This window comes from Chaetodon auriga, chromosome 16 (assembly GCF_051107435.1).
Source record: "Chaetodon auriga isolate fChaAug3 chromosome 16, fChaAug3.hap1, whole genome shotgun sequence".
In the NCBI taxonomy this organism is placed as follows: Eukaryota; Metazoa; Chordata; class Actinopteri; order Chaetodontiformes; family Chaetodontidae; genus Chaetodon; species Chaetodon auriga.
In genome coordinates, this window is record NC_135089.1 from 8,433,075 (window position 1) to 8,446,349 (window position 13,275).

The following is a 13,275-nucleotide window of genomic DNA, read 5'->3' on the forward strand; positions in this document are numbered from 1 at the left end:
TTTTGTCGATGTTGTAAATTAAGTCTCCACCTCAGTGTATTTCTGACTAAAATAAAGAATGAATGAATGAAATGTTGCGATGCGTGGATGGATGGATGGATTGATAACTGATATTCAGCATGTACATTCAGAGCGATTGCATTAAGTACATTTTGTTGTCGCTGGGTATTAAAAGCCTCCGTTGCTCCACATTGGGTCCGAGCTATTGAAACTAAGTGTTTGTGTTTATGAGTGGCTTTAAAATCTGCCCACTGTGCCGGTTGTGTTGTGTTTTTTACAGGTCCATAAGGAGTACAGTAAGTGTCTGCGTCACTCCTACTGCTGCAGTCGCACCTCCACCACCAGCTCCCACGGCTCCCTGAAGAACTCGGGCCTGCGTGCCAACAACCGCTACTACAGCGGCAGCCAAGCTCGCCACGCAGCGGCCCACAGACAGGTGCGGGCAGGACACACCCACACATAAATGATAGCACGTACAAAATAGTACACACACAATGTGCAGGCGCAGCTGTTTGTTCGTCATTACACATCAATCAGACCACCATTGAGTTTTAAAATTGTTTTTCTTTGAACAAATGAAAAGTAAACCCGCAAGTGCGACAAAATGATTTAACTTGTTTTCAGTGGAAATCAGCTTGTTTCAGTGGAATGAAATCAATTTTCTTGAAGCAAATGACTCTTTTGATACTATCAGACTTTTTTTTTTAGAACACTGTCAAAAAGGGTGTCAAAACAAAATAAATAGCTTTGCAAACAAGGAAAATTTCCTCACCCTGCTGGTATATTTTTTTTCCCTTGTATAAAAGGTCTGTTATGTAATTCTGAAGTACAAAATGAGTGTATCTGCTGGGGTGTGATTGCTGATCAATACCAATGACTCACCGATTACTTTGTGAAGCACTCGGATTTACTTACTTACTTAACATTTCAGCCAACAGTTCCATTGTTTTTATTTGTCAAAGAAACACACCAGTGTTACAACACACTTCTGTTCTGTTTCTAATCAGCCAGCGCGATCACCTCCGCTGTCAAATTTTTACTGCTTTGTTTCTGTCCATTACTTGCAGTCCCGTACGTTCCGCAGTAGATGACTCATTAATAACGATATCATTTGAAGTCCGTGTACTATATATAGACACAGGCACCGTGCAAGACATCCAGAAAAACTGGGTGTGATGGCATCGTCACACACATTGACGGTTAGTCCTCACGATCAACAAACAAGCGTCGCCACAATGTGATAAGACGCATCCAAATAACATTTGTATCAGCTACTGCAATCATGTCTTACACATCTCGGGTTTATTAGCGCTCCTCGTGATAACATGACATAGCAGTGTGCCTCTTTACCCGACGCCTCAATCTCTCTGTCTGCCGTGTTTGCCTATTGTTCTTTGCGGATTAGAGCAAGCCCCACAGTTTTGATTACAGCAGCCCCACTGAGTTACAAAGTCTACCCACCGCGTTTCTATATTTAACTTGTTGTCTGTTTACTGCCACTCACTGCGCTGTGCTCCTTCTTCCAGAGTCGGATCCGCAGGATGTGGAACGACACGGTTCGGAAGCAGACGGAATCTTCTTTCATGGCGGGAGATATCAATAGCACCCCAACACTCAACCGTGGTGAGGCCTCCCTCTATCACTGCCCCGCTTCCCCATCGTTAAGTTATGCACACTTAAATGCACACAAACACATAGATTCGAACACACTCATATAGATTTATACAACTGGGCAAAACCACATAAAGCACGGGAATGAAGTGAACAGAGCCAGGGCAAAGCACTGCTACTCAGTGTTTAATACGACAATACACAGGATGAGGAAATATATGTTCTCATGCCTGCTGTATTAAGGTTAACTAATGATTCAGATTGCCTTGCAGCCTGTGAGCCAGCCAGCAAATAGCATTTTGGAGCAGCAATACATGCATCTTAAATTAAATAACATATGGTTGAAGGCTGGCTGGTAGGTGGTGGGTTTCAGGTTGTAATGCAATGGCAGCCGCTGGTCAGTAAAAGCACTTAGCAGCGGCGGAAATATATAGAGCTCCAACGCTGTTATGTGAATATGTGTGTGGGTGTGTTGTTGGTGTTAGTGAGTTAATGTTCCTGCCTGGACCTGCATGATGAACTGCTGTTACTGTAATTAAACAGATTTAAGTGTATTTATAATTTTTGAGTGATTAACATCAATGATACTAATTTAACTTAACCACATCCGAGATCACATATATCCAATGGAGGAAGAAGCATATTTTATTGAAGTACAGGAAGCAACGCCACAGTGTAAAACTAGTCTATTCCAAGTAAAGGTCCTGCATTCACAATCTTACTTCATTAAATACAGAAGTATCAGCATCAGTATATATTTGCAACACCAAAAGTCAAAGTGCAAAATGTCCCTTTTTGGAATAATATGTATTATATCACTGCATTTTAATTACTGATGCATTAATCTATAAACAACCCTAATGTTGGTGCTTAAAGGTGGAGCTAATTTGAACTTCTTTATGTACATCCATAATAGTATGTCATATTATTATTATTATTATCATATTGCCAAGTAAATGTATTGGAGTGAAAACTACAATATTGGCTTCCAAAATGTAGTGGAGTACAAGTATAAAGTAGAGTAAAATGGGAATACCAGAGTGAAGTACCTCAGAATTGTACAGTACTTGAAAAAAGATTTAGTTACACGCCACAACTGTCACGATGGATAATTATTTTTCATCTGTCCACAATCATCAGAAACTGTTTTTGCAGTGAAGCAGTTTGTCACCTGTCTTTTCTTTATTTCTTCATTTTATTTTGTGGGGGAAAAAAAACACAGATTCAGTCAATATCACAAAGACATTATGTCAGGTTCCCCTGCAATAAATATTTTCTGTTTTTCCTCCTAATGTAGTTTAGATTCCTGCTTTGTGAACATATGTTCTTTCCTATTTTTTCTCATGTTTTCTGCATAGGCTACACGTAAATCTTGATGTGTCTAGTAATATTTCCAGCCCTGGTTTGAACTCCTCTCAGCCTTTTTTATAGTTTCATGGGGTCACATCCAAACACACTTATCTTCTGTGCCTGAATACAGTGAAGCATGCATCCTTTCTGAACTCCACACAGCACATGAACAGCGCATACGCAATTAGTCAAGACCCTGAGAAATGAAAAAATGTGTGTGGAGTCACTGATTGTCTCAGCCTCAGCAACTGGTGGCGTCACCGCCGCAGCCATCAGTGACATGGGCATGATCAAGGTTGGCTCAGGTTCTGGATTGGGGAGCAGGAGGGAGGGTTGTTGATGATGACACAGAGGCAGTTGCTAAATCAGCCGTCACTCTCTATGCTAATTTCATCCATTTTCTTTTTAATGAACTGATTAGCGTGTGAGCGAACAGGGGGTAATTATTCTAATTGAGGAGAGTGACAGGAGCAAGGCAGGGGGTGAGGAAGAGGGGTGCTACGAGTTAGCTGGATGGATGAGAGGTGTACGTTTGTGTGTGGTCGGGCGGGTCGGTTTCCGGAGCTTTTCGTCACGATAGAGCAATCACCAGGCCTGGTGGAGACACAATGTGGATCATTCCATGGTGCGCTGTCAAACACAAGCAACTGTGCTGTGAAGCCTTTATTTTCTGTGCTTCTGAGAAAAGTTTGTCAGTTGGCAGAAAGTGAAAGACAAAGGGGAGCGCGGGAGGGAGGGAGAGGTACAGAGAGACGCGCTATCATGGAGGAGTAATTAAAGAGGCAGAATCTGGAGAAAAGATGCATCGTTATCACTGCCATCTTGGATCTCTTTGATTTCTCCACTTCACTTCTTTATGAACCACAATCTCTTCCTGACAATAGTAATGTGTCCAGAAAATGAGGCGTGCAGTACACACACACACACACACACACACACACACACACAGAGCCTCCCATGATTCCTCTTGCCCTACTTTCTTTCCCCACTTACAGCTAGTTCCTTTAATTTTCTACAGGATATTCCTATGAGGTACACAGACGGCTAATCCCAACTAATTTAGTGTTGTTTGTAAAAATTCTGGCATGAGGAACTGAGAAAATGTGGTTGAGTCAAGACACAGCAGAACGAGCCAGAGAATAGAGGGAGAGGGGTTTGTGTGGCATGCCAGAAAGATGGACAGGGGAAGTGCAAGAGGAGGGAAAATGACAAATAAATAGCTGCGTGTGAGTGCATATTTTATTTTTGTAGAATTCCCTGCTCCCTTGCTGTGTGATGAACGGTAGGCGTGAGACCTGAAGGTTGCACTTTGCCTTGGACTACTCTCCGTCATGCTGTCCTATTTTTAATTTCATGGCATTTCTGTTTGAGTTGCCTGAGGCTGGAGCCATACATGGGCATTATACAACATTCTCAGTGCACCATTTCTTTGAATTATATTTGTCTTGTAGTGGCATTCACATTTCACTGGAAAATTAACTGTGTTTCAATGGCTGCACCCCTAGACTACATAATGGCATGCATTACTGTTCTCCCCCATCTGACTACATTGTCAGGAGCCAAAGGGGGAAAAAGAATGGCAATGCTCCAAACAGTACCTTTCCCCTGCAATTGTATTTTTACTCAAAGGTTACAATCAGCAGGCATAAACATTGAGGAGAACACTGTGAAATGCATTACTCCGTAAAGCACCAGCATAACAAAAATAGCCCCATCTGAATAAACAGTAAATATTTTTATGATTCCAGATGTTATTACTGAGTCTTGAAACGTGAATTTCAAAATGTCACACCTATTGTGAAAAGTGCTTCTGCTTGTGCTTGTTTGCATACGTTTGAGGCGAAGATAAGAGCCCATTTATGATTATGCTCATTTTTAAACGTGTCTTGCAGCAACCATGGGCAACCACCTTTTGACGAACCCGGTGCTGCAGACTCGAACTGGTACCTCTCCTTACAACACTCTGCTGGCTGAGAGCTTCACCCCACCCTCACCCGGTGTCTTCAACTCTACCGGTTAGCTCGTCATAAATGCTCCGTGTGTGTGCGTTCTTGTCAGCGTTGGTGTGTGTATGTGCTGTATGCATTTAGCTTCTGTCCTTTACTCTGTCACATGGCATACACAGACTCACTACTGTATTTGAGTGCTTGCACATGTGTGTATGTGAGCCTGTTTGTGTGCTGTTTTTTCAGACTATGTAGCTGTCAGACGGATTCACTAGGCTGTGCAGAACAGAGCCAAACAGTGCCTACAGCCTAACCAGCCATCTGGTCAGATCTCGAATCTTCATGAGAACAGCCACAAATTGATTAGAAGTTTAGCTGCAGCTGTGACTGCCAGGATTCTTGAGGACAATTTTTCTTTTCCCAGACAGAAAAAGTAGTCAGCTTAAATCATGATGGTGGCAGAAAGAGATCAGACAGCTCGCTGGCCAGGGACAGTCCATCTGGGTGTAGGTGGGTCAGGTGTGAGTGCTCACTTTAAGTGCCTGCGTGTGCACACTGGCTTCTATCTCAGAGTGGGGCCCTTTAAACAGCTTAATGGCCGTTTTATCACATTGCTGCATTCCCACACCTCTCTTTTGATGCCTATAACTGCTGAATTAGGCATGTTCTGGTAATTGCTCGACAACAGTACCAATATTCACTTGGTAAGCGAGAGCTACGACTGTGTGTGGCTGGTTGCTGGCTGGCTGAGTGTGCACCCGCAGAGTATCAGGCCCAGTGTCTGAGGACTGAAATTTAAGGCAGCGTTTCTGTTGAATATTTTAAAGCCTCTCCGCAGAATACGTCAAGCCTGATGGCCACAGGCCTGGCAGCCAAGACATTTTTAGAAGAGAGTGGGAGAGGAAGCAGGGAGAGCACTTCATTAGAATGTCTAATTACCCACACCACCACTGAAGAAGAACGTTGATTAAAGTCATTCTTTGCATTACATTTAAAAAATGGACCCCCTTGTTTCTTTTTGGCTGGCTGTGGCTTTTGCTTTGCTGTGTGATGGTAATACTGGAGAAAAAGCACAACATCTTGGTGTGTTGAAGTCTAAAAGTCTAAAAATAAACATTACTGCTACTGTACAAGGTTTTGTATGAATTATGTATGCATTCAGGTATCACTGCCAGTGGTAAATAAATATCCTGAATATTTTCTGTGGCTTGGATTTAAATGTTGGAGGAATATGATGTCAAACAAACAGGAGTAAGTCTGCATAAATCAGAGTTAATGCGATGTGAATGTGGTAAGAGTTGGAAGGTTGGATGTGAGAGTGTGAGAGAGACAGAGAGAGGAGAAAAGGGGTGGATGGACAAGGATATTTCTTATTCTGTTAATGGTTCCCTTTTGAAATGTCTTAAAAACCAATTCATCAAGTTAATGTTGCATCATTAAAGAACACTTACTGACTAGTGTCTTTCATTTTATTCACTCCACATGACTTTCTCTGGCACGCACAGGAACCTTCCGTGACCCAAGTAAGTTTTATTCACCTCAGTTCACTGTAAACCGCTCCATCTCGCAGTTTACTATCTGATATTTGTTCTTCTTCTCTTACTGATGCTTGAATCTGACTGTATGATAATAATGCCAAAACCCTGTGTCCTCTGTCTCTACTCTTTTGTTTGGGTCCAGAGAGCACATTGTCTAAGGCCCGCGACCCGTGTGGGATGGAAACTCTCCCCTTGAATGGTAACTTCAACAACAGCTACTCCCTGCGCAGTGGCCCAGGGGGTGGAGGCGGGGGCAGTTGTGACTTCCTTGGTGGCGGGGGTGGAGACAGTCCCCCGCCCCTCCTCAATCCCCGTAGCTCAGAGGCCCTGGGAGGCGGAGGCATCCGACGAAACCTCTCTGATGCCGCGGCCTTTGAGAAAATGATCATCTCTGAGCTTGTGCACAACAACCTGAGAGGTGGTGTTGGAGGAGGAAGCGGAGGTGGTGACGCAGGGGACAGGGTGTGTGGCAGCCTGGCCAGGGGACGTCCTCACGGTGGGGTTGGTCGGGGGACGTCTGGGGCCGGGCCAGAGTCATCGTTGGGCATAGGTGAAGATGAGGACTTTCTGAGAGATGGGCGACAGCGGACCCCGCAGGATGTGGAGCTGCTTTATAAAGCTCTGGAGGAGCCCCTGCTGTTGCAGCGCGCCCAGTCGGTCCTCTACCAAAGCGATCCAGAGGAGTCAGAGAGCTACACGGCCGACCTCACCGAGAGCCTGGGCCACAGCGGCCACAGTGGCCAGAGTGCTGGCGGCCAGGGAGGCAACAGAGCGCCAGACTCCCCTGCCCGTGACTCCCTGTACACCAGCATCACCAATCTGCGAGACTCACCCTACCCTGACAGCAGTCCTGAGCCCCTAGAGGTGGTGCCCCGTTCGGCCCAGCCCCCTGAGGAGCTTTACTACAGCTCAGGGAGGCCTGCCCTGGGCTCTCGTGGGGCGCCCATGCAGACCTTCTACCAGGCCCCACCCCGGAGACCAAGCGGGGAGGGACACCAGGCTCAGGAGCCTGCCCACAACGAGGGAGACGGACAGATGCAGCTGGTCACCAGCCTGTGACTGGAGCCAGAAGGAGGAAGTTGGGGACTAATGTGATGGCCAGAGCCGCCTCCTAGCCCGCCTCGTTCTTGCGTCTCTCCACGTTCTGCTTGTTTGGTTGCCTTTCTTTCTCTTGACTTTCATTTAACTAACAGATGAGCAAACAGAGTGACCTTCAGGGGGAGTCGTGGCTGATTCTGCAGAATCAGCCTTTATCTTTAACCCTCCCCCGTCTTATGGAGATGAGTGACGGGTGTCTTTCAGCAGAGCGTTCACCGGCTCTGCTCTTTCCAAACCCAGCCCCCCCCCAGTTCCTTTGGTACCCTACGGCCGAGTCCAGCACTCTGAATGTACCGATCCACCCCCTTTACCTTCAGATATTTCAAAACTTTAAAACTTTGTTAAAGTTTTTTATGTAATTTCTCTTCAGACCTGCCTCCGGAGATGGGAATATCATTTTATATTTTATCTCATTTCCCTTTCGTACCATCCATAGGTCTTTTTTGAGTCGTCGTTTGATAGGAGTAGTTAGCTGTGGAGACAGGGAATATAGTACACTATTATAACCTAAAAAGTGTCTCACAGAAAGCTCTTCATTGTTGCCAAAAATATATTTTATTGAGCCAGAACAGAAACTAGAACATTCACAAAGCAAACACACACAGACACACATACATACGCACACACACGCACATACGCTCACTCATCCAGAAGTGCTCATTACTGAACATCAGAAGTGAAAACAGTACTCCATCTAAGTAAAAGGGAGCAAGAGCTTTTGTTCCGAGCAGGCAGTGGGCGCTGATTCGGTGTAGTTGCCTTCATTTTCTCTTGCTGTGAATCGACGACTATGTACAGAAGTGGAGTAGAGGCAGAGAAGGAGACTGAGGAGGCGCTGCACCACCCCCTCCTGAGCAGGAGAACCTGCATCCATGAGACTGGCCCATCCTCTCCGCTGTTCTCTCTGGTTGTTTGCTTTAGGCATTTGAAAAGTTAAATGACTGCCTTGCTATTGTTTTGAAGAGAGTATTCAATTTGTTGACTTTGGGTCTGCATCCTCAGGGGGCTGCAAGAGCGGACTAGTGTCGCCCCCTCCCCGTGTACTTTGCTGTTAGAGCCTACCCAGTTGAAGTGGACTCGTTTCCTGTGTGTGGTTGCGACAAGCAAGACTGTAAACGTCGCAAACGCACCGGTCGACCAATTGGTATAACCGTGTACATAGGAACCACACATGAATCTACTTTATTCCTACTATGTAAATAGAGACACCAGATGATCAAAAGCAACAAAAAGTAACAAATACTATGAAAAATGACTTCTTGTACTGCAACAAACAAACAAAAGAAAAAATAAAATGTTTTGGACTTTGTGACCTGAATTATACACTCTATCTCTCTCCCCCGTTGCTCGATCTCTCGCTTTCTCGCTCTTGTGCCCCAGCACTGTGCCATTCAGTGAAAATCCCAAGTGATCTAATGGAGAGAGAAAAAGGCAGAGAGAGAAACAGATTATAACGTGTAGTAGATTTTATTTATACAAATGAAAAATGGAACAAAAAAAAAAAATAAATCCTGGCACAATTTTTATGTAATATAATCCGTTACATGTTGTTGATGTTTGACCTTTGACATTCCCGGGGTGGAATAGCCGAGGGCAGCGGGGGGCGGGAGGTGTGGGGCAAGCGAGATAGATGTCGTCAAATGTCATACTGTGCCTCACAGGCACGATGAAGTGGGTGAACAACAGCATCCATAAAGTGATTTGGTTTGTTCTTGTATTATTTGGAAGATATAACCAGATAACACACTTTTAACAACATGGGTTTTAGCATGTATGATAATGACATTTGTTTTGCTATCAGAGAATATTGCATTTTGCTGTTTCTTAAAGATAGTTTCAGCATTACTCCAGAGCCTAATGTGAACAATTCATTAATTTCCCGTGTGCATGTGTTTGTGTGCATGTGTGTAAGTATGAATGGATGACCGTGTTTATTAAGTGTCCAGCGTGGGAGTGTGTGTGCGTGAAGTGCACCAGGCTTTTGTATGTGCACACACGTTTGAAAGACTATTTCTTTTTGTGACATGACTTGAATGCACATCAGACAAGGGGGATACTCATCTCAGAGAGCTGCCATTACTTCTCTGCCTCAAATGGAAGTTGCTCTTGCCGTGGTGTTCAGGTATGAGGAGGACAGGAGAAATCAGACCACCTCGGGAGATGTGAGATAAACATATACCATGAAAATGACAAGCAGGGTTGAACGATGGGGAGGAACATGTTTCCAATATGCCACCTTATGCAAGCGATACATTTGAGAAATTAGCTGTCAAGAGAGAGAGACGCTCGTGAGACTCCTTTCATCCAGCTGAAATCTGTCTGACCTTTAAAAAAAAAAAAAAACTGAGAGTTTGCCTTCTTCTACGCTGTATTTATAGGTATTTGTTATGGTTTATTTATCAGTTTTTATGTATGTTTTTGGAATATTTATTCACATTGATTTATTCATAGCTTTTTTTTTTTTTTTTTTTTGACTGTCTCCCTCATAAACCTGCACCTAGTGAAAGAGTGGGAAGTGTGGACAGAACGTGAGCAGAAAATAAATGCACCCACTGCAGTGTGACATTTGGCAAGGGCCTGACTGTCCCGCTTCTGAGAGAACCCAAAGGACAGCTTTTAGCTGTGGCTCCTGGGGCTGAAAGAGAGAGAGGGGGTTAAAGACAGATAAGGGAGAGGGATTACAAGGATTTGCCACCATTTATTCTTGTTATTCAAATCACTAGTGTAAGTAACATTATATGGGCCGCGGAGCACGTTGAGGCTCGGAAAGAAGGCCCTAGTATCATCACTTGAGCCATAGGGGGAAGATGTGCAATACTGCTTGGATGGTACATGAGTTGGATTTGCAGCTGACCCTGTGTTTAGACATGAAAAGACAATATGCACATGTATTCTGCTCTGCTGCAGCGCTGGACAATGTGAAGCACGGATCTTACAGCTCAGTGGTGGGGCACCGAACCGAGGCAGCACTCACTGGTCAACTGAGGACAACTGAATGTATTTTAACAAGCAGGACTGAAGATATAACAGTTCACTCCAGGGTGGAAGTGTTAATGGGAAACACAAGACGGCCATCATCATCTTGATCCTCATCATTCTCATCACCATCATCATTAACTCCATCCCTCCCTCATTGTATTTGACATAATGTGCCGCTGCTGATCTCTACTGCTCAGCTGGGACCCGCCCCAGGGAGCAGCGCTGTTTAGACAGACGCTCCCCACGAGAGGAGGAATGTGCGTCACCTTGGGCCTGCTTCTATTTTTTTTCCAGCACCTCCCAGCTCCTTTTCTTTTCCTCACTCTCCCCCATCTCATCCACATTTTTAATATCAATCTCAATGGACTCCATTAGTGCAGCACTTCTTTGAGAGTGTTAATTTGTTTTGTCAAAAGCTTTGTTTATCCCAGATTAATATCTCAATAAACAGAGGAGTGCTGTACTGCGGTAAATGATAGTGATTATATAGTTGAAGGTCTGCGGCCCATGCTGTTGGATGGCAGCTCACACAACGGGAGTTTCTCCACCATTCAAAGCCCTCCAAACCTCTGATTACAATAATAACACTGTGGGTGCTAATTTACTGCAGTGAACTCGCCCTCACTCTCTTTCCTGCTCTCCTTTTCTGTCTCTGTCAAGCTGCAAATGTTTAACACACTTCCTATTCCGTGCCGCTGGCGAGTCTGACATGCATGTGCTCCAGTGGTTAGGTGGGAAGCTGTTTAAAAGGTGGGATGCCCAACCTTCGACATAGCGCTGTGTCACCCCTGCAGCTTAGTGTCAGTGGAGAGTGAGCTGTGGCATTGTTCAGTCTATCATTAGACAGCAGAGGTCCCAGCGGGCCTACAGTCCGTTTACTTGCAGTTGACCCTTTCACGCACAGACCCTTTTTTTTTTTTTGCTTACCAGAGATTTGTGTGGCACATATCACACCAGGAGAGATGTATGGGGAGTGGGGGCAGGATACTGGTGTGTGGGTTCAACAGCAGCAGAGGAGCAGAGGGTCATTATGTCTGCAAAGATGGGCCCAAGAGAGGACAGAGCGGGGACAACATCAGCAGAGATGTCACAGATGTCACAAATTCATAGCCAGAGGCAGTGAGACAGAGAGAGGGGACTGCTGGTGAGGCTGTGCAGGGCTGGATCTGGAGATAAGGAGATGGATGTGCTGCTTTGTTTCAGTGTTTCAGAGGGCTTTGTGTTGGTGGTTTGCAGTCCAGAGGTTATCTGATCAAGCCGGCGTGTCAGATCTCAAGTTTGTTCATAGACTAAAACAAATCTGCCTGTAGAGGAAGAGAGATGATGTGATTGCCGTTTGGTCTAATGGATGCTTCCTTTAAAAAATGTGAAAATGAATCCACTGCCGCATCAGCCGATTAAATCGAGATTTTTAAAGCGCTAACAAATGCGACAGGATTTTCCTATAGAGATTTTTAAAAAGCAAATATAAACAATGGTAAAGTAGTACTATTTTGTTATTGGTCTCTTGTTACATGTCCACATGACTGCTATACAATGCTTTTAGATTAGTTTTAAGTCTATGTAGGGGTACGGCATAAGCCCAGTGAGGATTTTGTGTGTCCATGGAGCTGTGCCAGCAATTCAGCCCATCTTTGATGCACAGGGTGGGACCAACATGGGGTAGGATGGTCTTCTCCAAATGCTAAACTTGTGAGGCCCATAGAGACCCCAAGGTCCAAAACCAAAACAGAACATATCTTTTGACACACAGGCATATATACAGTATATATGCGAGGAAGACGTGGATCTGCAGTTTACTCTTAACATCCATCCACAGGATGAATCTGCAGGCATGATTTTTTGCTTTTTCTTCCTTTCTTCCACCCACCGCTGGGTGCACTGTCTCTGAGAGTGGGGAGGAGCTGGATTGTGCCTGCATCTGCCTGTCTGTGGCCGCACTGATCTCCATCTAACGATCATCCATGGGACAGGCCAGGAAATGCTGCCTCAGACATGTCTGTCCATCACCAGAGGTCGAATCGCTGGCTATAGCAGTTATGAATGGGATATTCTGAGTATCAGATAAAAGCTGTTTTAATTAGCTCAGTACAGGAGAACCTGTTCAGTATTGGATATCCTTGAAATGCTTAAATTTATGGGAATAACTTATTGGGTGCTCGTGGTTTTACGTACAGTAGCAGGCTGTAGGCACTGGTAGAAACGACATTGTGCCATGTGGGGTTCTACATAAAGCACCATTTCCAGAGCTTTCTGTGACTGTTCTGTGAGGTGGATAATTTATCATGTACCACATTAACATTTGTAAACTGGGGTTAATATAACACCTTGATTCTGTTTTCTTTGAGAAATGATATTCATATGTTTTATTTCATTTTTTTTTTCTCATGGTCATTGCTTTGACAGCTGTCTGGGCCAAAGGGGATGATTTTCTGTGAGTGTTTGCGTCATCGCAGGTCAGAGCGACCTTGTATCAGCACATATTAATAAAAAACTATTGAAAATATACACTGGTCACGCTTCAGGGTTTCTCTGGGAATGGACTGAAGAGGCTCAATTGTTGTGTGTGTGTGCATGTGTGTGGTTGTGCAGCATAATTGCTCACATGCTTACGCATGTGCCAGTGTGATAAAAGCCCACAGAAATTATTATGAGTCTTTGGCTGTGGCATATGCATATTAACTTCAGTATACTTACCCGTGATTCAAAGTGAAAATGAAAAGACGTCTTTAAGCACTAATACAGTAGTTATG

The 13,275-nt window shown here is 44.5% G+C and overlaps 1 protein-coding gene across 2 annotated transcripts in view; it reads left to right on the plus strand.

The window, feature by feature from the left end:
- The window catches only part of LOC143334600 (adhesion G protein-coupled receptor L1-like), a 93,174-nt gene extending 80,146 nt beyond the window's left edge, over positions 1–13,028 (plus strand). For both annotated transcript variants that reach the window (XM_076753454.1, XM_076753455.1), the window contains 5 exons: positions 281–436; positions 1,527–1,623; positions 4,854–4,976; positions 6,413–6,430; positions 6,588–13,028. In XM_076753454.1, coding sequence (XP_076609569.1) covers positions 281–436; positions 1,527–1,623; positions 4,854–4,976; positions 6,413–6,430; positions 6,588–7,504 — 1,311 coding nt within the window. In that variant the 3' untranslated portion in view covers positions 7,505–13,028. The remainder of the gene's footprint in view (positions 1–280; positions 437–1,526; positions 1,624–4,853; positions 4,977–6,412; positions 6,431–6,587) is intronic.
- The last annotated feature ends 247 nt before the right edge of the window (positions 13,029–13,275 follow it).